The sequence below is a fragment of the Emydura macquarii genome, unplaced genomic scaffold (assembly GCF_026122565.2).
Source record: "Emydura macquarii macquarii isolate MOO-44397 ecotype Brisbane River unplaced genomic scaffold, CSIRO-AGI_Emac_v2 contig_968, whole genome shotgun sequence".
NCBI classification, from domain to species: domain Eukaryota; kingdom Metazoa; phylum Chordata; order Testudines; family Chelidae; genus Emydura; species Emydura macquarii.
In genome coordinates, this window is record NW_027131105.1 from 18,230,444 (window position 1) to 18,255,364 (window position 24,921).

Sequence of the window (24,921 nt, forward strand, 5' to 3'; positions counted from 1 at the left end):
GAAAATCACTTTCCATTGTAACCTCTGTTGTAACAATCTCAGAATTTTCTGAAATATTACCTGGGGAGAGGGATATGAGAGAGATTTTTTTTTAATGCTTTGACCTTTTCGTGATGATTTTTTTTAAGTTTGAGCAAAATCCCACCAACTAGGGTTTGAGTTATTGGAAACATAACATTGTTTCCCCTTTTTAATAAACAGAGATGGTGACCCAGATTTTTATGAAGGCAGCTACATAAAAAATTATGAAGTCTGAAGCACTGACCTCACGGAAGAGTAATACTGCTTGGTTTAGTTTCCACTGCACCTCATCCACAGGAAGTTAAGATTACTCGGGAATTGAATTTCACTCTTGAAGACTGCACAGAGTTAATGTTTTAAATTCAGCATATTAACTTTCAAGAGTCTTAACATTTGAGTGCTTTCACTTGATCTCCACTCACTACTGTTGCACAACATGCTCATGTGGTAAGCTTCTAGTGTTATAGTTTTGTTTTAAATGTAGGCAAACTAAGGCTTGGATTACACTACAGAGTTAGGTTGAGGTAAGGCAGCTTACCTCTGCTTAATTATGTCAGTGTCTACATTAGAATGCTACTTCCACCGAAGTAAGTGGCCTGCTATACCAACTTAACTCCACCTCCATGAGAGGCATTGCACTTATGTCCCTGTAGTTAGGGTGAGGCAGTGTCCCTGTAGACACTGCTTTACTTACATCAGCTGTTGGCTGTCATTCTGTCAGTCTGCAGGGGGCTCACAGCTGGAGCCCCTCCCATACTCCCTCCTGGGTGACAGCCTAAGCTGTGAAGGCACAGGGCTCAATTTAACAGCAGGGAGCCCACCAGTAGTGAAATTGACATTCTTGTCAATTTCATGGCTCCAGCTCTGAGCCCTGCCCTGCTGCTCCCCACCCCAGAAAATAACAGGGTTGTAATTGACAAGAATGTCAATTTCACTGCTAGTAAAATTTCCAAGCTGTGAAATTGAGCCTAGGGGTTCACAGCTGCTGCAGTCAGGACAGGGCCTGGGCGAGAGGGGGGGGGGGGGGGGGAGAGAAGCTCCAGCTGCAAGTTCCCGGCATCTCTTCCTGCCACACACTCAGCTGTCAGTGCCCCACTTCAGTTGGTGCATGCACCCCTAGTGAGGCTGCACTCCATTGGCAGAAGGAAGGTAGTATGGACGTGAACAGCTGATTGAATTACTACAGTAGCTGTAGGTCTACCTAAAGTAAATGGACCTAATTTCATAGTGTAGACAAGCCCTTAAACACAGAGAGGTTAAGTCATTTGCTTAAGATCATGCACTGAGGCAGGGGTGGAAATGAAAACAGAACCCTGCAGGCCTGCCTCTTCTATAACCACTAGACTATGCTGTTTGAGAATATAATTGCCAGTATTAGCATAATCAGGGGGGTTATTTTTATACAGTGTACAAAGTGTACTCTTGTGTCTCAACAATGTCAAGCAGAATTCAATTTTTGTATAACTTTTACAGATATCAATATTTATTAATATTTTATTGATTTTTAAATTTTCACAATTACACAATTATGGGGTTTAAGCTTGATTAAAATTTGATTTTTCCTTATTTTTATTGATTTTAAATGTTTATGGTTATGGGAAATTATGGGGAGATGTCAAACAATTATTTTAAGGCAGAAGATCTTGAAATTCAAAAAATTAAGGCTTTATGACCATTTAAAACACAGATTGTCAACATCAGATGTCAGAATATACAAAGTAAATAACTAATCAACAAATCAAACCTATTTTTGCCATACATTTGCTGGTCCATTTGTAACAAGTCTAATTCAAAAAAATCTAAACAACTGGATTTTGACTCATAAGGTCTCAGGCATCATTTTCTTTCTTTGTCTATCAGTAAAGTTTTATTATCATCTATGGAAATATTTTTGATTGCTTGTATGTATATGGTGAAATTGACATTTTCCAACATTTACTGATTAAAAATCTAATCCTTCCAAGCCCTGTTTTAGGCCAGCATTTTCAAAAATAGGAGCCTAAAGTTAGGTCTGCAGGTTTGAACTGTGCTCTTGAAAATCAGGTCACTTATTTAGGAGCCTAAATAAGGGCTTAGGAGTCTAACTTTAGTCAACTTTTTAAAAATCTTGACCTTACTTCCCAGTTCCTAAAACACTAACAGGATTGTATTACTCAGTTAATATTTGATGGTTGCACTAAAATGTATGAGGTACCTCACAAAAACAAGTACAGATAGGGCCCTTCCCAAAACTGTAATTGAGGGAATTCAGTTTGACATATCCAGCATGTTTGGTGGTTTTTTGTTTTGTTCCTTATTTTACAAAATTATTAACTAAGGGTAAAATATTTTAAAGTGCCTAAATGATTTAGGAGCCGAAGTCACACTGACTTTCAATTAAATAGAACCTTTGGTTAACTCACTTAAAAATGGGATGTGGGTGCTTTTTTTTTTTTTTTTTAAATAAACTTCACCCTACATCTTCAGGAAGGAGATATGGTAAGAACCAATTTTTAAGGTTTGTATACTACAGTTAATTTTAAAAATGAGTTTGCTTACAGCAAAATTCCTTAAATTATGGAGACTCAGTAGCAACTCCATCATTAAGGTGTCTGAGATTTCCCTTAAAGCAGGATTAAAACTCCCAATTACCAATTTAATTATTGAATTTTAGTCTCTAGATTTAACGTAACTCTTCAGAGGACAATTGTATTTTCTATAATATTTTTTACTAACTTTGTTTTAAAGCAACATTATAAATGATCCCCCTTGAAATTACAGGTTTTGAAATTATGTTGGACTCAACGTGCTTCTTATAAAGCTGAAATATTAAGCCCCAGGATTTATAATGGAAGCATTAATTCATTCTCAACTATAGCAGTACTGCTGGCGCCATTGTGAAATAAGGATAGCTGAATTACTGAAACAGTATGTGTGCCAAATTCCTGGATTTTGGTTTAAAGCAGATTCTGTCCAGTTTTTATTCCTATATAATTTAAGGTGTTTTATTCTCTGACCAAACTCTGAATACTTAATTGTCTCATGAAAGTATTTGTTTTTATTAGTGCACATAGTTTTCTGGTGGCTCTACAATTGTATTTAGGTGTAGAGATAAATTAGTAATCTAAACGGCAGAATAAACTACACAAAGTTTAGTTCTAGTTATGTCTAGAGTGTTAATGAGCCCAATTGTGTCTAAACATACTCTTTAGATGTGTTTGATTTAATTCTTACAGTAATATGAGATATTTCTTTTGACTATAGGTTTTGGACCTAAGCCCATAAACATTTGGGAAGTAATCCTTTGAGCTAAAAATAATATAAACAGCATATTTCATAAGTTAATTTGTTTCATTTAAATATGTGCTATAAAATGGAGACTTTGAACACCTATCTGTCTACATATAATAGAAAAACTAATATGTTGGTACAACATCTAATGAAAATCTGATTAATATGTGTATATAGTATGAATTTCATTCTGGGAAAAAGTAAGAGATTAATGGCCTGGAACTGGCTAGGAGCGAACTGAAAGCAACACTGTGTAACATTCCCCAAGGCAGCTCTGCCAGGGCTCAGAGCTCCTGACCTTGTGTTCTGTTCCTGAATCTTGTACACAGGCTATCAATACTACTGAACTCTTGCAAATTATGGTTTTGCGGTGTTTAAAAATGTATGCTAGACTACTGGGATAAGCCTATTATATTTCGTTTTTCTTTGTGAGTCAAGTCTGGATTTCAGACCGTGTCCTGAGGTGAAAGCTTAATGCATTTAGTCCTGATTGTCATTTAACCCCACGATAATTCTTTTCCATGCTGTTTTATTCTTTATCTTAACTGCCATATTGTGGTTCTGCCACTTATAATGCTTGTTGATATTAACAGTTGCAGAAATAGTTAAAGAGCTTGGGAACAATGAGAAGATTCGGACTCAACTTGAATTTAATAAAGCTGGTGAAAATGTAAGTTTAATATCTTTGTACCAAAAGAATTTCAGAGAGGGACATGATGCATTTCTAGATATTTCTTCATTAAAGGAATTGCTGGTTCCTTTCAGTGTGGTAAAATATTCAACTGGAAAACCATTTATATCTGGGGCTAAATTGTACCCAACTCATTCCTTCTGTGCATGGAGAGGGAATCATGGTGATAGTGGTAATTCTACCAGTAGAGTCTTCTTGTTGGTACTCGGTAGGATGGCTTGGGGGAGGAGATGGGGCTGCTACAGCTCTTTTAAATTTAAATTTAAATGAACCATTAGTAGCATAGTCAACGTTTGTGTGTGTTTTTTAAATAACTATTGTAAAACAACTTAGTTAAAATGTCATATCACTTGTTAAGGGAATGCTTGTTTGTGTAGTATTGATGCTTTTATGATCACCTACAGTTGAGCAGTTTATGATATCAATAAAAATACCCAGGGTTTTTATAAAGTGAGATAAAGGTACTGACCTGAACTTGTAAGATTGGAGGGGGGCCTTAAGGAAGATCTGTTTTTGTTCTTTTTAGTCTACTTGGCAATCTCCTGCTGTGCTTGTGAAAGTAGAGCAAAGGCACACTTTATAAACAGCCCTGGTACATATTAAATGTTCACAGGTAGATTGATCAGAGATGGTGGGAAAGAGCTGGACAAATGATCTCCTCCAACATAGGGTTGACATAGTCCTTATTGAGAGCAATCTTTTGACTTTTAAGTGTGAGGTTTTAAAATGTGCCTATATCTTCATTTTCTTCTTTAAATAAACATTTTGTATGACTTTGCAGAGCATGACATTTACAAAGGACCAGACAGAAAAGGAAATAGATGAGATTCACACTGATTATCGTAAGTAATACAACTTACACCTTTTGCTTTTTAAAAACTCCTACTCTTTGCTCTAGACATGCATACAAATATAAAAATAGCCTCTCTGTGCCTCAGTTCCCCATCTGTTTAAAAAAAATGTGGATAGTAATATTTATCTTTATAGGGGTGTTTTGAGGATTGGTACATTAAATATTGCGAGGCACTCAGTGTGGTGCAGGCTATATATTTTAGAGAAGCAGAGCATGATCTTCCTTCCTCACCTAAGATGATACTGGAAATTGTTCGTTCGTGGATACTGGATATTAATGTCCCAGCTGTATAAGGAATCAGCGGAACTTTCCAGTTGGGGTCTGGTTCCTGTCCTAAAAATTGGCATGAACTTGTAACAAAGGGAGGAAAAAAGCCCAATTGCGGTGTCTGAAATAATGACATCTACAGAGCCCTGTACTGCAGTTGAGGGTGATCTTTGGTAAGCTTTTAGTATGCATGTACATTTTCATTGTTTTTGTTTTCTCTCTAAAGCTTTTGCTTTAAGAATTAAATGCAGTTTGCTTGGTGAAGTCTGGTTGGTAACTGATATACACTGTTGTATCCCCTGGAGAAAGAGTTAACCACAGGTGCTGGACCCTTGTCAGAACTGGTGGAAATCACAGTGAGATGCAGGGAGACTCCAAACCTAAATCCTCAGTCTAAAGAGGGAGAGATGCGGGTCTCTGCACCAAGAGAGGTGGCAGCTGGGATGCCTAACCTTAAGTGGGTGCCCTCAAGGGTGAATTATGAGAAATTGTGTTTCTCTCCATTCCTGATGACAGAATTCATAGGAGCCAGGGTAAGGTCCACAACAGTGAGAGTATACTTACCTTAGGATAGATTTGTCACTAAAGTCATAAATAAACAGGGTAATACCATAACCTGTTATGATGTTACGGACCTGCCTCACATTCTTAGGCCACGTGTCTGTGTGTACATCTGTGACAGCACTTGACAAACTTCACCTGAGTCCCCTACAACTCTGGCTCAGGGTCTAGCACCTGTGGTTAACTCTTTTTGTCCAGAGGCTACAACAGTGTATATCAGTTACCAACCAGACTTCACAAAGCAAACTACTCCATCTACTCCCCCATCAGGCATCGACTGAGCAAGAGAGTAATAATTGCACCTTTTGTCCTCAAGGCGCTGACCTGGAGGCTACACTTCGACAACTTCTAGAGCATTGGTTATAGATGTGTCTGGAACAGGCTTGGTGGGAGGAAGGGAGGGGGGGGGGGGGAACATGATCAGCCTGGATGACCTACTGCAGGTACAAGGAACATGGTCTTTAGAAGACAGGAGGTTACACACAAATGTCCTGGAACTGTGATCAGTTATATTGGTGCGTATGGTGTTCCCTCCCGACCTATGGCCAGATACTGTCAGATTACACATCAGTGATGTGCTGCATAAACAAGAATGAGGAAAGCCCCCCGCCCAGTGAAGAGGCAATTGAACTATGGAATTGGTACTGCCTACACAGAGCCCTGAGAGCTTTGTGTCCTCTGGGGTCAAGTAACAATTTGGTAGATTTCCTAAGCAGAGAAACTGCCACCAACTGCAAGTGGTCACTACTGAAGTCCATCGCTGAGTTGATATTCCACAAGTGGGGAGAATCTGGCAATAACCTGTTCACTGCTGGGGGGCAGCACCAAATGTCCCACCTCTGTTTCAGAGGAGACATTAGCCTTCCTTCTGCACTAGAATCAAGGAATTTTTTTAATACCTTCCCGCCGGTCCTACTGATATCCAAAATGACTGCCAAAGCCAGAGACCAGGCCAAGCGCATCTTTATAATTCCTCACAGGCAAAGACCGCTCTAGCAGACAGACCTGCTCAGAATGTTCGTGAGGCTCCTCCCTTCCCCGATAAGGCTATTGAACTATCAACGCTGGCTATTGCAAGGTCACAGGCAAGTATTCTGTTCAGATCCAATGACTATAGTTGCCGGTCTGGATGCTGGCTGGCTGAGTATTATGGAAAGAGATTGCTCTTTGCACTGTCGTAGTACAAGGCAGGAAGCTATCCACAAGAAAGACTTACTCCTCCAGATGGAAGAGATGCTCCAGTAGGTCTTGGCCCAGCGTGGTCTCCGATACCAAAGATTCTGGATTTGTAGTTGAAGCATTCTGGACTCACTTCAATCACAGTATGTCTTGTGGTAATATTGGCATGTTATCTTCTGATACAGTTGCTGTAGGTCTTTAATCCAACAAAATCTAAGCTTCATAAGGGCCTTATGCGTACATATCCAGTGGTTGCCAAACCCACTCTGGCATGGGATCTCAGCATCATCCTGCTTAAGTATTTATGGAGCCTCCCTTTGAGCCCCTCTTGGAGAGCTCCAAACAGCAGTTTACCCCTGGAATGATTTTTCTTGTGGCCACCCCCTTGGCCAGAAGAGGAAATGAGCTTGAGGCATTCAGAGAGGAATGGCTGCATACTGTGTGCCATTGAGACCTCATGTGAAAGATATTCTTAAGGTGGTTTCTGAGTTCCATGCAAACCAATCTGTTGCCTTACTTCGGGTCTTACCAAAATCCCATTTCAGTCATGGGGAGAAGAAGCAACACACTCTGAATGTTTCCAGAGCTCTCCGATGTGACAGGGCTAAATCTTTCAGACCCTCATCACATCTATTTGTGACTACAGCTGGCCACTCCAAAGGTCAAGCTATTTCTTCATAGAGACTGTCTACATGGATAATTCAGTGTACCTCACTGTGCTTACCGTTGACCGATATGCCCCCCTCACTGACTATCAAGACTCACTCCACCACAGCCCAAATAAACGTGTTGACGTCTGTAAACGTGTTGATATCTGAAGTCTTCAAAGCTGCTACGTGGAGCAATTTCCTCATATTTGTCATGTCCTGGACTTGGTTGCTGGAAACTATGCCAGATTTGGAAGAGTGGCACTCCAATCTCTCTTTGACCAATATAGCTGATACTCCTCTTTCCCACCATCTTGAAGTGAGGAAGTGCTTGCCAGTCACTTACAGTAGAATCCACACTGACCGATTATTCAAAGAAGAGAGAACAGTTGCTTATCTCATAGTAACTGGTTCTTCGAGATGTCCATGTGAGTTCCATGACTCATCTTCCGTTCCCACTTTAGGAGGCCTCCGCTAACATGAACTTCAAGTTGTGAGAGAACTTACAGAGAGTTGCACTTGCTCTGCCCTTTATGCCCTTGCACAAAACATGAAGGAGGCACAGGGCAGGCTGTGGCCTTGGCAGAGACCACTATTCAAGAGTCTCAGCTCATGCACATGAGGTGAATGTGTACTTTCAGCAAGATCCACAGTCACTACAATATCTTGAAGACCCACAATTACTGGAGGCCACGTAACCATTCTTTTCTTTGTATAATAACTTGGTGCCTGCTGCTGCTCCCATTGAATTCAGTGAGAAAGGGATAGGATCCTTTGTCATTGAGTCTGGAGCTTGGAGGGGCTCAGGTCTTTGCAAGATCAGACGCCTGTTTTTTCTGTAAATTTTTCTTTCATTTGTACAAAAAAGTTCATTTTCTGCTATAGCATTTTGCTGTGAATCTTTTTGTTTGCCTTGTGGTGATTCCGAGAAAGATGTTGAGTGATTCATGTTGTGGTTTTCTTAAAAACTTTTGTCATTGCATTTGCAGTTGTATTATCAAAACACCCACAATTCTTAACAATATGTGCTTGGTGTAATTTCAGAGACTGCACAGCCGTGTTTTATATTGCATGCTAGATGTGGCTTGTTTTTCAGGACATCGCTTGTTTGATTTAAATACTGTGTAGCTGCACCATAAACTAAAAAAACCACTGACAGCAGTGGAAAAAATGCAGAGAGCCAGAAAAATATCTTAGCATATAAAATGCCTGAATTATATTGGTTAACTTTTTGTTTAAAAAGAATTGTTAATGGTATGTTTTATTTTCTGCCATCTTTAGTAAAAGGAAGGGCGTCAAATGTACAAGATAAAGCAGTACACCATTTTAAAATCTTTTTCCTTCAGTGGGGACAAAAGCAGTTAAAATAAGCTAGGTTAAGTCGATATCATAGAACTTGGAATTCATAGTTAAATTATTATTATTATTTAGATGTGCATGGTGCTTTACAGAATACTTAATAGACAACATCCTTGCATGGAGGAGTTTAATTTCTTCTAACTTAGTCAATTCCATCCATGACTGTGGTGTCTGAATGCCTCAGATACAATGTATAGGGCAAGTTCTGATGTAAGAAGATGCAGAGGCATTCTTGGTAACAGTAATGTTAAAAGGGTTGGTGGAAGAAGTGGTGGAAGGTGCTTGTTGTATGGATCATAGGAGGCACTTCCAAGAATATTTGTCTCTAGATGGAAAAAAAGGAATCAAACATCCATAGGTTTTATTTGAATATTGAACCTAAGATCTTTGCCAAGGCATCTCTGGTTTCTGTGAGCAGATAGCAGCGTGCTTGTAATTCTTCAGTAGAGTAAAATATACATAGAGATATATTCCAATGAGACTTTTTATTGTTACATGTGTATTGATTTTGTTCAGCGAATAAAAATCTATTTTGTTAATTCATTTTCTTTGCATCTGCTAACTTCCCTTTTGTTACCTGTTCCAGTATTTGGGTGCCAGAAAAATCTGGGGCTTGGAGGTCAGGGGAGCAGTCGGTGTGATGTATTCCTCTCGACTTCTGTGAGGGGTGGTGGAGCTCTATTTCCTCTTTATGATGGCTGAAAGACAGTGATAAGTGATGAGGGAATAGGAGAGGAAAGGGTGACCGGAAGAGAAAGAGTGTATGAATGGGACTAAGTTCTTAAGGAGGAGATGGGGTGTGAAGAGGGAGAGCAGTGAATGGGAATGGGAAGGGAGACTGTGCATTTGGCATTGAGTCAGAGCAATGGAGTGGGTGTAGAAGGGAAATGTGGACAAAAACACTAGCAAGGGCCTTTTCCAATATCTTAGAGAATGGGCTGAGGGGATGGATGAAAGTGCTGGTGTTCTTTTTGACAGTGCACGCTCAAGAGGTGTTAGAGTAAAAAGAGAGATGAAGGCTGAATTTCCAGGGGAAAAAACATCAAAGTTTGGAAGGGTTCTTCTGTGTCAACTGGGCCAAAAGATTAATTTCACAATTGCAGGATTCACTGCACCTTGGTTTTAATACCAGAAATTAGCTTTCCTGAGTACTGAATATGAAATACATGTTATATTCCCAGTCTAATAACGTAGACTTGGTTGAGTGGAGAAGTCCAAACTGCCTGTTAGCTCAGTAAATTTTGCAGTGTAAGTAGGTCCTGAGGTCAGTCAATGGAGCTATGCTGATTTACACCAGCTGAGGAGCTGACCCATATTCTCTATTTCTTTCTTCTGAGGATTCAAATTAGTTTTTCTGCTACTTGGTTAGGATAGGATCTACCTCCTCAATCCTCTCCACAATAAGTGCATCTAGGGCAGCACATGAATGGCTTTTACAAAGAAGCAGCATTAAAGACTGTTCTTTTCTACCATAAAGCATAAATACTGCTCTGGATATAGGAGGAATTGTCTTCAGGCACCACTACTCAGTAGCTGTATTATTCAATGTTTCTCTATACAGTACCCCTATATACTGCCATTCTGAATAATGGTTTGCTTACAGATCATACTCCTGTGTTCTCATCAGCCTTCTGTTACAATAAGTAGTAACAGAAGAGAAACATTATTGTTTCTCAGAACCCCCTTTGGTAAATGAAGCATTGGAAAATATGTCAACATCTTATATTTTGGGATAGTTATCAAGCAATTTAACTTGTTTATGTGTTCATACTCTATTTTGTGGGTGAATTTGGCCTTCTGACATCTCTGTGGATGGGCTCTTTGGGTATATTTACATGGAGTCCTGAAGAATGTCAAGTGAGATTAATTTTTTTCCATGTTAGTTAAAACAGATCATTGTTGCATGAAAACTTGAGAAATACATTGGGATCAGGGCTTATTTAATTAAAAACAAAACAATGGAAAACAAATGTCTGCTTTTTTCACCAGGTCAGATAGTGCAAATTATCAATTATTCTGAAATAAAATGTCATATTTTTAGAATAAACAATATGTTCTCACTTATAGGTAGTGTGTAATCTACATAATCTTCTGTCTGAGCAAACTTCTTATTTTGCCAGCCTTTTAGTAAGAGAATTTTGAGTATCCAAATAAGAAACATTGCTTTGACTGAATACCAGAAGTTGATCATAAACATACTAAAATCATCGAAAATACAATGCGTGCATAACTAAAGGGCAGCATTGGACTGTGATTAGGAATGTTCTGAATCACTGAGGTATCCTAAATAAAGCACACACATGTGTATTAAAATTTCATTTATTGAAAAATTTGTCACCATCTTGGAACAAAAAGACTTTTTCTTTAAACATGAAATAACAGATGTAGTCATAAAATTTAACTCTCTGTAGTAATATTTATTAAAATGTGATGCAATTTGACAAAATCTCTGTTGCCTATAAAATCCATTTGGCAGAGTTGCTTAAAAAACAGTGGATGAATTTTAAATTACAGCTAGAAGTTACATTAGTACAGAATAAAGATCACCATTCTGTGCTTTGCTTTCTTTTCTTTCAAGAAGAACAGAGGTTCCCAAATTATGGTCTGGAGCAGCAGTGGTTCACTGAGAGTTGGCTGGTCACATCTCTCTCTCTGCTAAGTTTTGAAAGGCCCCCTGTAGTATACAATATAAGCGTGTTTGAGTTATATTGATTGCATGGAACAGTGTAGAGCAGCAGTAGTGCAAGATTTTCCTACACCGTGCTCTACCTTTGTCCCCTGGAAGTAGAAGGGACCATTGCTAGAAGTAAAAGAGGCAGTCTAGTTTCCATGACCGTTCTTGTTTTTCTGTCAGTTAATGCCTGCCATGATTGTGGTTTTGGAATGTAGATCGTTTTCCACTGTGTAATGGACTGAAATCTCCAGCACCTTCTTTATATGCCTCTGAATAGTTCAATTTTGATGATTTTCATTAGCTATTATCCCACTGTGACTTAGGACAAGTGATACGGAGGTGAACAACTTGCTATCCCTCTTACTGATTGGTTCACTGAGCCATCTGGATACTAATGAACAACCAGTACTCCAGAATATCCCAAGGAAACTAGAATTCTTCAACAGCATTATCTAATATTATGAGAAGAATAACTAAATTATTGAGCAGATTTGTTGTTGTTGTTTTTTTTTTTTTTTTAAATTGGCAGATGATGGTATTAGGGGAAAAACAACCACTATTTAATTCTAATGTGCTTGCACACTTAACCTGGCTTTTGAATGAACAGATGTTTTTGTTCTATAGCACAGTGTGTTTTAAAAAAAAGTTTTAAATGAATTTTCGCAAAAATACAAATGAACTAGTGATGGGTTTGTTTGCATTCTCTTGTCCTACTTTGCCTGCGTGACACTTATGGACAACATTTTTTTTAAAACAGAAAAAATACTTAAAATACTTCCCTTTTCTTAAAGGGTGGTGTGGGGGGGTGGGAATCCTGAGTCTCTTATTTAGATTTTTGATCTTTTAAAAAAAATCTTTCACTTAATTCTATTCCTGGTAGTTGATGTTGTAAAATAACTACCTAAAGTAACCAGAATAAATGGTGGAAATTATTTTTGAATACAAAAAGATGTAGTTCCAGAGGTTTTAACCAAGATAATCAAAAGAACAAATTAACTAAAGAGTGAAATCCTAGATCCATTGAAATTAATGGCAAAACTCCTACTGACTTCAGTGAGCACTCTTCATAATTGAGCCCTTAAATAGAACGCTTAAAATGTTGCAATAGTAAGTCAGTTGATAATTTTTTTAATTGAAAATGTTTTCATTATTAAACATTTGAGTTTCTGTGCATGTCCTTTTTACTCTCCCCTTTGAACACTCATGGTGCTGCAAGTTCTTTGAGTAATTTGTTTTTCATAGAGGAGTGTAATTTTGTGTTTCAGGGAATAAACACAAAGGTGAATTTCAGCTTTTAGTGGATCAAGTAAATAACCGATGGAAGAAAACGGGTAAAAGAAAAATAGAGAGCTTGCAAGAGAGAGAAGCAGTCTCTGCTGAAGAACAGTCAATGGACACAGGTGAGTAATGTTGTTTAACACACCTGAAAATAAAATGTCTGGGTTTTTCTCAGAAATGATGCATGCATGCATACCCCAAAGCCACCAAATAAACAGTGTCAGCTGCCCAGTATTCATGTAGGCCATGATTAAGGATATGATTTGGTCACGGAGGTTGTAGATTCCATGATTTTCCAAGACCTCTGTGATTTCTGGGGCAGGGATGGAGCAGCTGTCAGCCCCGGGGCGGCCGCTGAACAGCTGATTTTTTTGGCCAGCTTGCTGCAAGCGCAGCTCTGTTTTCCTCCCTCCCCCAAGGTATTTTTAATAAAAGTCATGGACAGGTCACAGCTTCAGTGAATTTTTGTTCATTGCCTGTGACTTGTCCCTGACTTACTAAAAATACCCGTGACAGAATCTTAATCTTAGCCATGTTGTAACAAGGTAAATACTTTCATGCTTAATCTTAAGCATGTAAGTAGTCCAATTTCTAGAAACAACAGCCAGCATGCATATTCTGTCTTTACTACCCACAGGGAGAAAGAAATACCCATGGGTGCTGTTAGCTCTCTCACTGTAGGCTTGTTCAGTCTCATTTGTTCTATGATATTGCTTGTTGTGGCTATGTGGAGATATCTTTGATCGTGTTTTGGGGATGATCTAAGAGGGTACTTCTGGGTCTAATCACTGGAATTTAAACATGTGGCGCTTACAGAATTTCAAATAAATAATTCCTTTGACCAAAGCTGGATACATATATTGTTGGCTGCCTCCTCAGAAAATCTGTCAATTCACTTCGTTATCTGCTATTTAAATTCCTGCTCTTCTCAAGATAACAGCATTGGTGCTTTGGCCTGTGAGTGGCTCTTGACCTATCTCCTCTGACGGAGCTTTCATGAATAAAAATAAATGGAAATACCATTGTAACGCCTCACCTTTATGCTTAACATTTCATATGGACCTTGATGCAGTAAATACTCATCTTCATTTGAACCATTAAAATTTTAGAAATTTTGGGGGCAAAGTTTCTTTCTCAACTTGATATACAAATAAAATCCTTTTTATATTTTGCTTCTCCCTCTCAAAATTTATTAGCTGAAGGGATCCCAGACTCTGAAATGTTAATTTCTAGCTATGCTCTGTGATAAACCTAGCTCTTATGATTTATTGGGATTGTATATATCTTTCATGCAGCCTTTCTGTTTGTGTTTTTCAGTTGCGGGCTTTATTGACAAGCTAAACTAAAATATGTCATACATAATTTTTCCAAAAGCTTGCTCATATCATTACCCCCGCCCCTCCCCCCCCCCAAAAAACAAAACAACAAAAAACCAAAACCCTCTAATAGGACATTTTCAGCTACATTGGTGTATTAAAACTTCATCCCATATTTACAGAGGATTCTGTTGTGTTGTACTTACCTCGTTGCCCTCAAATACTTATCCTATCTAGTTTGTATCATTTGGTGTTCTTCAATTTTGCTTGGTGTAAGTGATCACATAAGACACATACAAAATATTCATTACACTTCATGGACTCAGAATCTTCTGTAGTCTGAAATTTCAATGCATGTTTTTTTTCCTGCAAAATCTTAGCTGCATCTGACTGTTATTTCATTCGTAAATCTCGTGTCTTCTTGGCAACACTTTAAAAAAAAAAATTAAACCCACCAAGAAAGTGTTTCTCAGTTTCTTCAGTTAAAGGTAATTTGCTTTGTGTGAAACTGCAGATTTTAATAGGTGAGAGAGAAAAGAACAGTATGTTAATGAATTCCTATGTGAAAGCATCACTAATGAGAACAGAAACATCTTCATGTGTGTGGTACATTTTTTCTGGCTCCTTATAGGAGTAGATATGTGTTGGTGTGTACTTTGTTGGCTCTTCATTTAGTGTCTCCCATTGACTCTTACTTTTTAGTGACTGTCACCATTTCAGTGTAACTACACTTCTGACCCTATCCATGGTCTGCTCAAGGAATGTCCCCACAGGTCTCAGGTTTGTAGCCATCACCTCTCTCTGGGCAGGACCTGTGTCCCTCTCCCTACTGGCCAGAGGTTTTGGCTGCAACTTCCCTGTAAATTACTGTGTCTCAGCAAGTCTAAGGGTATGTCTACATTGACGGCGGCAAAGTCGCCGCCGTCAGATTGACCTATCTAGATCAGTTGAGCGGTCAGTGAAGACCCACTCAGTTGATCCAGAAATCGACGCAGTTAAACCACCCCCTCAAGTGGCGCAGTACAGTGAAGATGCCGTGCAGAAGGGAAGCACAGCAATCGACGGGAGTTACGCAAACTATGCAGATTGGCTTGCATAACTCCCATTGCTTGCCGCTGAATCACCTGGTAAGTGTAGACCAGGGCTAAGAGTCCACTTCCTGCATGTTGCTTTCTTTCCAAGGGCTGTGACCAGTGTACACTAATGGTTACGAGTAACCAAACAGCTCTTTTAAAGCAGAGTACATTTATTCAAGGATAGAACCATACAAAGAAATCATATGAAATAAGTTTTGTGCGCATTTAGATCTTTGGTTATCAGAAGTCCACCATCAGTTCTATGGAGACAATGGCAGGTTTCAGTCCTTCCAACCCTTCCGCAGGGTTTAGTGTGGTCCCACCTGGATTAAAGGTCATGTCCAGTTATTGAATCAAAATCAAGCCCTCTTTGTCAAGACTAGCTGACACTTTATACCCCAGGTTTTCTTTGTCCCCTGCATCTCTCGAGCCTAGTGTGAACCAATGTATGCAAACCACTCCAGGGGTGGTACTTCTCTGAAACTGTTTACAGTCCTAAGGACTGCAGTAATTACCCTTTCCCTTCAAAGTTTTTAGTCCCAGGAGGAGCTGTGTTTAAGACGCCCCCTTTCCATAGAGCAGAATACAATCGCCAGGCCTACAATGATATATAAAATCACAGTGATAATTGGGCAGGTTCTATTTAATGAATTTTGCAAATCTTCAAAATTCCTGCCATCTTTTTGATGATGCTTAAATCACTGGTTCGCTTGCTGAGGAAAGATGACCAGGACTATCTCCTTTGATCTTGACCTTGACCTGCTTTGTGTGTTAAAATTTCAAATCTTCATAATATTTTTGAATTCATTAAATATTGTTTGATTTGATTTTTGACTAAGGCCATATGTAAAAAGAGTTTAGGGATTATATTCAGATCTAAAAGATCTTTCTGCGCTGATTTATATTAATTGAACATCTGCTTTGTACTCTGCAGTGCATTCACAATGAGATGAATGCTCTTGATATTTTATTTTAAGGTGCGGGAAACAGAGCCTAAAACTAAATGCATTGAAGCCTTTATCCAAACTGTAGCTACAACAGTATTTGACAACATTTTATCAAGATCAGTTCTGCAGTGCTAGGCAAAGTCATGGTTGATAGTCATTCATGATTTTTTTTCTATGCCATCATAATTTACTTCTCTGGTATTTGTAGGACACTTATTGTGAACTACCACAGTAGTACTACTACTGTAGTAATGCCTAGCAGGATTTTTCTAAGCGTACATTGCAGGACACTTATTGTGAACTACCACAGTAGTACTACTACTGTAGTAATGCCTAGCAGGATAGTTTCTAAGCGTACATTTGTTAAAACTATGTGGGCATGACAGCATTGAAAAATGTGTGTAGACAAGGCATAAAAACAATTTAGTTTAGTTTTATGATATTTTCTAAGGAATAACGGACATCACTGCCCTTATGGAATGGCAGAGGGAATCACGTGGGAAACAACTGATAAAAACATTTGTCAAATATAAAAAATAATAGAATGGCTTTAGACTAATGTTTCCTACACGTGCTTCCTTAACTTAAAAATATAAAAGTCAGTAGATTGACGTTTGTCTTTCCAGAGGCATTGTCAAATTATCAACTACGTTGATATTTATGGCCACACTATTTATTATCTTGAGCTGTCAAACATCCAAGCTATACAACTGTAACGTGGAGTGATCTAAAGTGAATTAGGGCTGGGCACCAGGGACCCAAACTGCCACATTTTGAGTGTTTGCTAATTTTTAAAATATAGTGTCAGTTCCTGTGGTTGAGGCAAGTGCACAAACACTCCCTTTGCATTTTCTCCCTTTGGTTAAAATAGATGTTGGACAACTGTTGCTGTTGTCATCTCTGGTTCATGGTGGTTGTATGTTTACGATGGTGGGGAAAAGAAATTAGGCAGTTTGTTGAAACTGTGGTAGAAATCTTGCACAACTAGGCAAAGTGGAGGAAATATGTTTGAAGTATGATTACAAAAAAAAAAAGGTTATGCCTTTTGCAATTCAGAGAAACACAAACAGAAAAAAACTTAGTTTAGTTTCCCTTTTATCTACCAGGTATTAATATCTGTCTTGTAATATTTCTGCCAGGAGAAGAGAATATTAAAAAACAATGCACAGACCAGGCTTCTGTAACAGACCAGTTACCCAAAACAGAAATACCTGATTCTGACACAAGCAAATACCATAATTTGGCTGAGGGCCGGGAATCTCTTTCTCCTGCAATGTCGGAATTATCGGGATCAGCAAGGAGGTTAGTGGCATAACAATTTTTATCCCTATCTTTCCTTCCTGATGGTATCATGACAACAAAGGTGGGAAGATGTGTGATATCCGAAAAATCCTGCCTTTCACTGTGATTTTATTTTAGCTTCTTGGCAGAGAGTCCTTTTTTGTATCATTAAGTGGGGACTCAAAGAATTTATGAATAATGTAACAAACCTGTGCCTTTCCCAATAGTGATATATATTTTTTAGAAGAAACTCGGCTGTTTTTTATTGGCACTGAATTACTTTGCTGACGTGAAACTAGTTTTGCTGATAACTCCTTTCCACTGTTTAAGATACGTTTTGTACCTGTTTTTTAGGATGTTTATGGGCTAATAATTAATCTGTTGTCCATTTGTATGTCTTTCTAGTTCGTTTTTGATGTCTCTGATCTTCTAGCACTAACTGGGAGTGTGTGTGTTAAGTAATCATTTATAAACTGCAATATACTGGCTGGCCAGATAACTTTTGTAAGTGAAGACATGCTCTCAAAGGAAATGAAGTTATATTAGCAATTTAATTTTAATGTATAGCAGACATTTTTAATGCATCTTCTTATCACACCTTTTATCTGAGTATCTCAAACCATACTTTCCCCTCCATTTTAAATAGGGAAATAGCTCTATTTTACAGATGAAGGAACTATAACGCTCAGTGTTTGTCAGTTGCCTATGGCTGCACAGGAAGTTGCCTATGGGGAAAAATTGGCAATAAATTCAGCTCGCATGGCTTTCAAAGGTGCTATGTGCTTTCAAATCCTGTTGAAGTCAGTGGAAGCTCATTGTGCTTCCACAGTGGAAGTTGGTGCTCAGCACTTTTGAGAATCAGGCCACCCATCGCCTAAGCCTCATAAGACCATGCTGCTTTCCCATATTACTGCCATCTAGAAATAACAGTGGGGTTTAATAGCACAACTCTGTATGGACAAGAGAGGTTTTGAAAAAAATCAGTGATATAAAATATCTGGTACAATGGAGAATTAGCAGGTTTACAGAATTATGCTAACTGTGGTTAAAAATAAAACACAAACCCACAACACAAATATGAATAAAAGCAAGATTATTTCTTGCCCTTTTAGACAGTGAGACGTTCAGTCACTTAAGGAACTGTACTGAGGGACATGGAAACAGTAGGTCTTCCAAGGGACGACCAGAGCAATTTAATGATAGAAAAGAAAACATTTTAATTAATGCAAAGGGGGTTAAATTCTTTGCCATGCTGTTTAAAAATGAGCATATGGCAGAGATGCTAGCAATAAAACACGTTTCCCAGAAGAGTAGGAACAAAATACTGGTGGAAATAGGGTTCCTGCCATAAAAGATGATCAGAAAATTGTGCTATTTGTTGAGTGACTAGAGTCAGATAGCATCCATATAAAAAGACTCTAGGGTTTTTCAAACATTGAGGAAAAAACCCCCAAATCCTAGAAAGTGGGGTTAGATGGTTACATATGAAGTAAGGGTTCTTTGAGATAACATAATGCTAATACTCAGAAAATTGATAATAGCATTTTACCCATAGGGAATCGAAAGTACAGTGATTAAATGATTTGCGCTAGGTCATATGGCAAGTTACTGACCTTAGAAGAAAACGCAGGACTCTTGTCTGCCAGTCTCCTGCTCTGATTAATAGATCACACTGCTTCTAAGGATTGTCAGACAAGGCTTGTTCCCCCAGTCATTGTGGAATAAAAAACCTGCAGTTTAAGTAAATTAAGACGCTTCCTTTTTAAATTTAAAAGTACCTGTTTGAAATTCCAGATAATTAATGTTAAATGTTAATATTAGATTCCAAATAATTAAGTTAACAATCTCAGATAATAGAATAAAAAAGAGAAACTGGCTTCACCATTCGTGAGACAAAGAACAGCCATTTTTCTTTCTTGGCACACAGAAGCAGATACATAGAGGTGTATTCTCTTTAAAGAAACAGCTTAATTGTAAATGAAAATGGGCTTGATAGACAATGCAGGTGCAGTATATCTTTTATTGGACCAACTTTTGTTGGTGACAGAGACAAACTTTCAACTTAAGCTTGTTTCTCTCTCCAACACAATTTGGTTCAATAAGAGATATTACCTCACCCACCTTGTGTCTCCGATATCCAACACCCTTAATAGAAAGACATGTTCTAGAACAATAAGATAATGAACTGTAAATCGCTGGGCAGAGCCTCTGAATTGTAGGGCTCCCTTGAGCATGAAAGTAATTTAAAAGAACTTTCTATTAACTCTATTTTGCTGTCTCTTTGTATTTTTATATAAATGTTTTAATTGCACTTTTTTCATATAAAGTGGCCTTCTCTAAAACTCCCCTCAGGTGGTTATAAAGTTCTGATGTTATAAGTAATATTCCTTAGTGCAGTTCAGGAGCAGCTTGAAACTGTTGCTTTAAACATATTTTTCTTCATTTCTTTATTAAAACAAACCCATTAAGCGCTTTCAGAGCTTTGTTCAAATGTACCACCATTGCTGGAGACTTGTATTCACAATCAGTATATCTGAAGATGCTAGGGAGAGTAAAAAGGTCATTTTCTCAGCTTGCCAAGTATGCTGTATACATATTGCTTTAATTTTTTATCAGCTGTACATATGAGACAATAACTGTAATTATCTTGCTATCAAATAAACCCAAGAACACAATCTCTAAAGCCTTTCAGCTATGTAACAACATGGCATGGGATCTCTAAGAAAGGTGGATAATGCTCTTTTGCAGATTGGAAGCATGGTTTCATAGGTAGTGAGTTCATCTTTATTGGGTATATGGAGCTCTTGGTCTGCAGCACCGACTTTCCTATTAGTGAAACAACTTGTACAGTAGTTTAGTTGGCTCTGCATTGCTATTATGCAAACTCAGTGTGGGAATACTTTCTTTCCTTCTCCACTGGCTGACTAACAACAGCTGAGATGAATTAAAAGGATTCATTTTTTTTCCTTCAGGTGAGCTGTTGCACATTGCCACGTAGCTTTTAAATGAGCTTTTGTACTTGCATGCACAAGATCAGTAGCCTGTTTTGCAAGTTACACAATTATGCATACCTAAGGGAGGCTCAAGCTCTGACCTTTCTCTTACACACATTCTTAAAAGCTTTATTTTGGGTAAATAATGAGCAGGAGCTTTAATTGTACCATTTGTTTTTTGTTTGTTCTCCTTGTCATCAAAGGTTTTGTTGTCACTGGCACAGGCTGTGAGGGGTAGTTCCTCCCATTCCCTCTGCCAGTAGGAACCTCTTATTTCTGTGACCTGCAAAGGACCCCGCTAGCTCCACTGTCTTTCCTCTCACCCAGCTTGTGTCTTGTCTTTGCTGGAGTCAGTCCTGCTATATTGACTTCTTTTTTTCTTTTGTGTGTGTGCGCGCGTTATTTGTTTTGGCTTCATCTGTCTCTGTCTTTCCTGAAGTCTCATGTATCAAACCTGCAGCCCAGTATAACCCCCAGGGGACATGACCGAGCTTTAGTTAACAAAGGGTTTTAGGTAAACGTATGGCAGCAGGAACCCCACAGATTTGGTTTGTGTACAATTTACAAATTTGAACCCAATTGGAAGTCTGTTCACAGGGCTTGGTGGTGGTCCAACTCCATGAAGTTCATGTTGAGGTTCAGGTTTTACAAGCACACATTGCAAAGGGAGATTCCCCTGCCCTGAACATTACTGCTACTATAAACTGCCCCAGGACGTCTGTTTGCTGTTTTAGTTCCACAAAGTAGATTGCAGAAGGGAAATCAGGCTAATGAATGGAAAAAATAGTGCCTTAACTCTCATCTGTTTTACTCATTTTATTTCCTTGATTTCAAATGAACTGTTTGGCATTAACATCCTCAGCAAATCTGGAGTTGTAATCTTCTTAAAATGAAAAGGGTTGTCTTGAGAGGCAGGAATATCATGTAGTGGCTCATTTATTTTCTGTATCATTACATTTCTGGTTTTTTTGCAAGTTTGGTATTAAGATATGACCAGGGTCTTAGGGCCCTCTCCTTCGGCCTCTCGTGTCAATGTGGACTTTAGTTCATGTAGGAATTATAGGATCTTGCTCTCAGTGAAGTTACTTTCCTATTTACATTTTACATGTGCTTTCACACCTTAATTAGAAATGTGGTTGTTTCATTCTCATTCATTGCTTAAATGTACTGAACATACAACAGCAAAAAACAAACACAAATTAAACTGATCGGTTTGTCTTTGTTTAGCTTTATTTAAATAAAGAAAATATTGAAAATAAGGAATTGTAGTATTGGTAGTGGCAAAAACTGTAAAGTTGGAAAACTGTTGTGTTTGTCTTTTGTCCGTGTGTAATGTGATGTGTTATGCAGTATGCACTTTGGGTGAATTTTGACCATGATATGGTCTAGCTATATCAGGTACCTAAGACTTTTTGAAAGTGTTGGCCCACCTGCCAAGCTGAAGTAGTGATTATTAAAAGTTCAAATACAAGTCTATTCTGCTGTCTTTCTGCTCTAATTGCATAGGGTCCAGTTTTGTCACCCTTATTCATGCTGAGTAATACCTTATTATCCACAAGTAGTCCTGTTCTAGTCACTGAGGCTATCTACAAGATGAGGCACTATTAAAAGTAGCTCATGTTGATGGACTGGCATGTAGGTAGTCATGCATTGTTGAATATTCAGTAAAATTCCCATCTGTACTAGAAATGTGAATGGAATAGCTGATCTAACAAAGCATGTAATTAGTTTAGCGTAAACTATATGCAGGTGATCTTAGCCTTTATCCTCACATGCATATGTGTAGTCCGCACATCTGCATTCAAGCTTTGTTTGTGACCTCTGCTTCTTTTGCTGGTTTGTTTTTTGTTTTTTTGGGGGGAGACATAGTAAAAAGAATTATAAATAGAAACACACGAGAATGTGAAATACATAGAAGAATTTTGGGGCAGGGATGGAATTTGGCTTTCTGGGAAAAGCTTTTTCTCAAAGTAAATTTGCAGAATAGTTGAGAAACAGATGTTTCTTTCACTGTCTTTAGAAGGTTGTTAATCCCTAAGTATGATGCTTATGTAAAACTGTGTCTTTGTCAAAAAATTTACACAGGTGTGATTTGTATTACTGATTAGTAAGATTATTGTAGCTCAGAGAAAAGGAAAGCCTTCTCTGGAGAATTATAAGATAATTCTTTATGCCTAAGCTTTAATAACCAATCACATATTCCATAAACGGATGTTTGGGAATGAATAGATTGTGATGGTTCATGCCTCTCAAGTGAAATGTGCTGCCTTCTATTTACTTTTAGGATTTCTGTTAACCTATGTTTAGGGAAGTAATTTATTCTAAACTGACTTTGTTTGGATAACAGAAACACAGGTATTCAAATGTTCTTGTCAAAGAAAGTACATTTAATTTTATTTTTTGAAAAATCCAAAATGGAATTATACTTTAGTTTATATAGTTTGACAGGGTAATGGAACAATGAAGCCATGTTTCTTAATCCAAGAAATTCAGTGTTTTCAGATTAATAGAGGGAGATATTAACTACACAGACCTGTTAAAAACTCACAATAATTTTAGCTACTGTCATTTTTAATCTTTTAGTTTATTAGAACATGTCTATCAGTTCTTATTTTCTTCTGTTTTCCATTCTGATCATGATCCCTGTTAGATTTTTTATGCCTTCTAAGAGCAGAGATACTTTGCAGATAAGTAGCTATAACCTCTTCAGAGTATATAACATTCCACATGTAGTGACAATGGTTGAAGATAGTTAAAATAGAAAGAGAAAACTCACCAATATAAATCACTGCCATGAAAGTTGGTTCTCCCCATTTTGTATGTATACTAATGTGAAAGATCGCTTTAGGGTTTAATGTGTGAACTGTGCATGTGTTTAATTATTTCATTGTATGTGTGTGCTCAACAATATTTTTAATAATAAGGCCACCCAGTTACAAATAACTTGTGTTTTTGAAAATGCATTAGCTACTGTGTGTAAATCTATTTACAGACACATTTATTAACATGGTCTGTTTATAGAGTAGGAACCTTCTGTTTAAAGTCATTCACTGTAGTGAAGGCAAATTAATCTGCTTTTATTTTGCTCTTTTTTAATAGACCAAATGTATTAAAAAAATAAAATAAACTGTACAAGCACTTCAACATAAGTATTTAAACAACAGGAATCTTGTCTATATTGTTTTGTTTTTTCACTTTTTTCTGAAAGTGCTATTCAAAATTGCTTTGTCCATTTGCTTTTTTCCTTGTTCCTCAGGTATTTGAGGTATTTTCCTGGATTGATAGGGAAAGTGCATCAAATTTAGACTGAAAATGGTCAGAAAATGGTCAAGTACCTGATATTTCAAGACCTCCTTGTTTTCTCTCCTGCCAAAGCATTTTCTGTATTCTTTCTGCCTTAAGTTTTAAATAGAGAGAAAAGGTGAGTGAGGTAATACCTTTATAGGACCAACTTCTGTTGGTGAAAGAGACAAGCTTTTGAGATATATAGAGCTCTTCTTCAGCTCTGGGAAATGTATTCCGAGCATTACAGCTAAATACAAGATGAAAACAAATTGTTTAGCATAAGTAGTTAATCTTGAGTGGTCCCTTACAATATGTGTTAAGTTGCCCGTTAACACCCCTCCAGTCATAGGACAAAAAAAGTGATATTAGTGGGTTATAGATTGTTGTAATAAGCCATAAAACCAGTGTCTTTATTGAGACCATGATTTTTAGTGTCTAGTAAAGTTATGAATTTTCAGCTACCAGACTCATCTTTTGAGGATATTATGCAGGTTTCCTTTGAGGACTGAAAAGTCAGATATGGAGAGATCGTTTTGGGAAAAGTGTTCAACCACAGATGTTATGGTGTTTTTGTCCTTTATCATTTTTCTGGGTGAGTTCATTCAAAAGCATAATTATTGTCAGGTTTCCTCCACCTAGTTGTTGGTGGTGTGTATATAGTGTAGTAGAAAAGGTACACCACAAATTGTGATAGGCATATATAGGGCCCATAGATCTTGTGAGGGTGTGTTGATCATCATAACAATGGACATATGTCAACAGGTTTTGCATCTGTTATTTTGGCAGGGTCTGGTGATGGTTTGACTTGTGAGCCATGGAGAGCTTGCTTCTGATGATGAGGTTGGGTGGTTGTTTCAAGGCCTGAAGAGTGGGTTCTGGAAAGATTTATTTTGCGGTGTGGTCTCCATTGACTATGGGTTGTAACAGATGAATGATAGCCTGAATGGGTTCCAATTGGGGTTGTAGGTGATAGTGTGCAATCAGAGAATTTTTTTTCCTGTATTGAAACAGGTTTTCTTGGGATATTTGGGTGGCCGATTCCATGATGTGATTTACTTCTCTGATGGAGTGCTCTTGTTCATTTGGTGAAGGCACTTCCACACACTGGAAACTATGTGGTGAGTATGTGTTTGAGATGGCCCCTTCTGGAGTATGTGAGGTGCAGGAAGTGATTCCTCAGTTTTCTTGAAGTTCTTTTGCAGAGCTGTTCAGCATATTTGAAG

At 38.0% G+C, this 24,921-nt stretch overlaps 1 protein-coding gene across 8 annotated transcripts in view; it reads left to right on the top strand.

The window, feature by feature from the left end:
- The window catches only part of RAD18 (RAD18 E3 ubiquitin protein ligase), a 168,603-nt gene that overhangs the window by 34,858 nt on the left and 108,824 nt on the right, over window positions 1–24,921 (top strand). For 7 of the 8 annotated variants that reach the window (XM_067544389.1, XM_067544391.1, XM_067544387.1 and 4 more), the window contains exons 8-11: window positions 3,885–3,961; window positions 4,764–4,824; window positions 12,788–12,922; window positions 17,279–17,441. In XM_067544389.1, the coding sequence (XP_067400490.1) occupies window positions 3,885–3,961; window positions 4,764–4,824; window positions 12,788–12,922; window positions 17,279–17,441 (436 nt within the window). The remainder of the gene's footprint in view (window positions 1–3,884; window positions 3,962–4,763; window positions 4,825–12,787; window positions 12,923–17,278; window positions 17,442–24,921) is intronic. The other variant, XM_067544393.1, reaches the window with a different exon arrangement.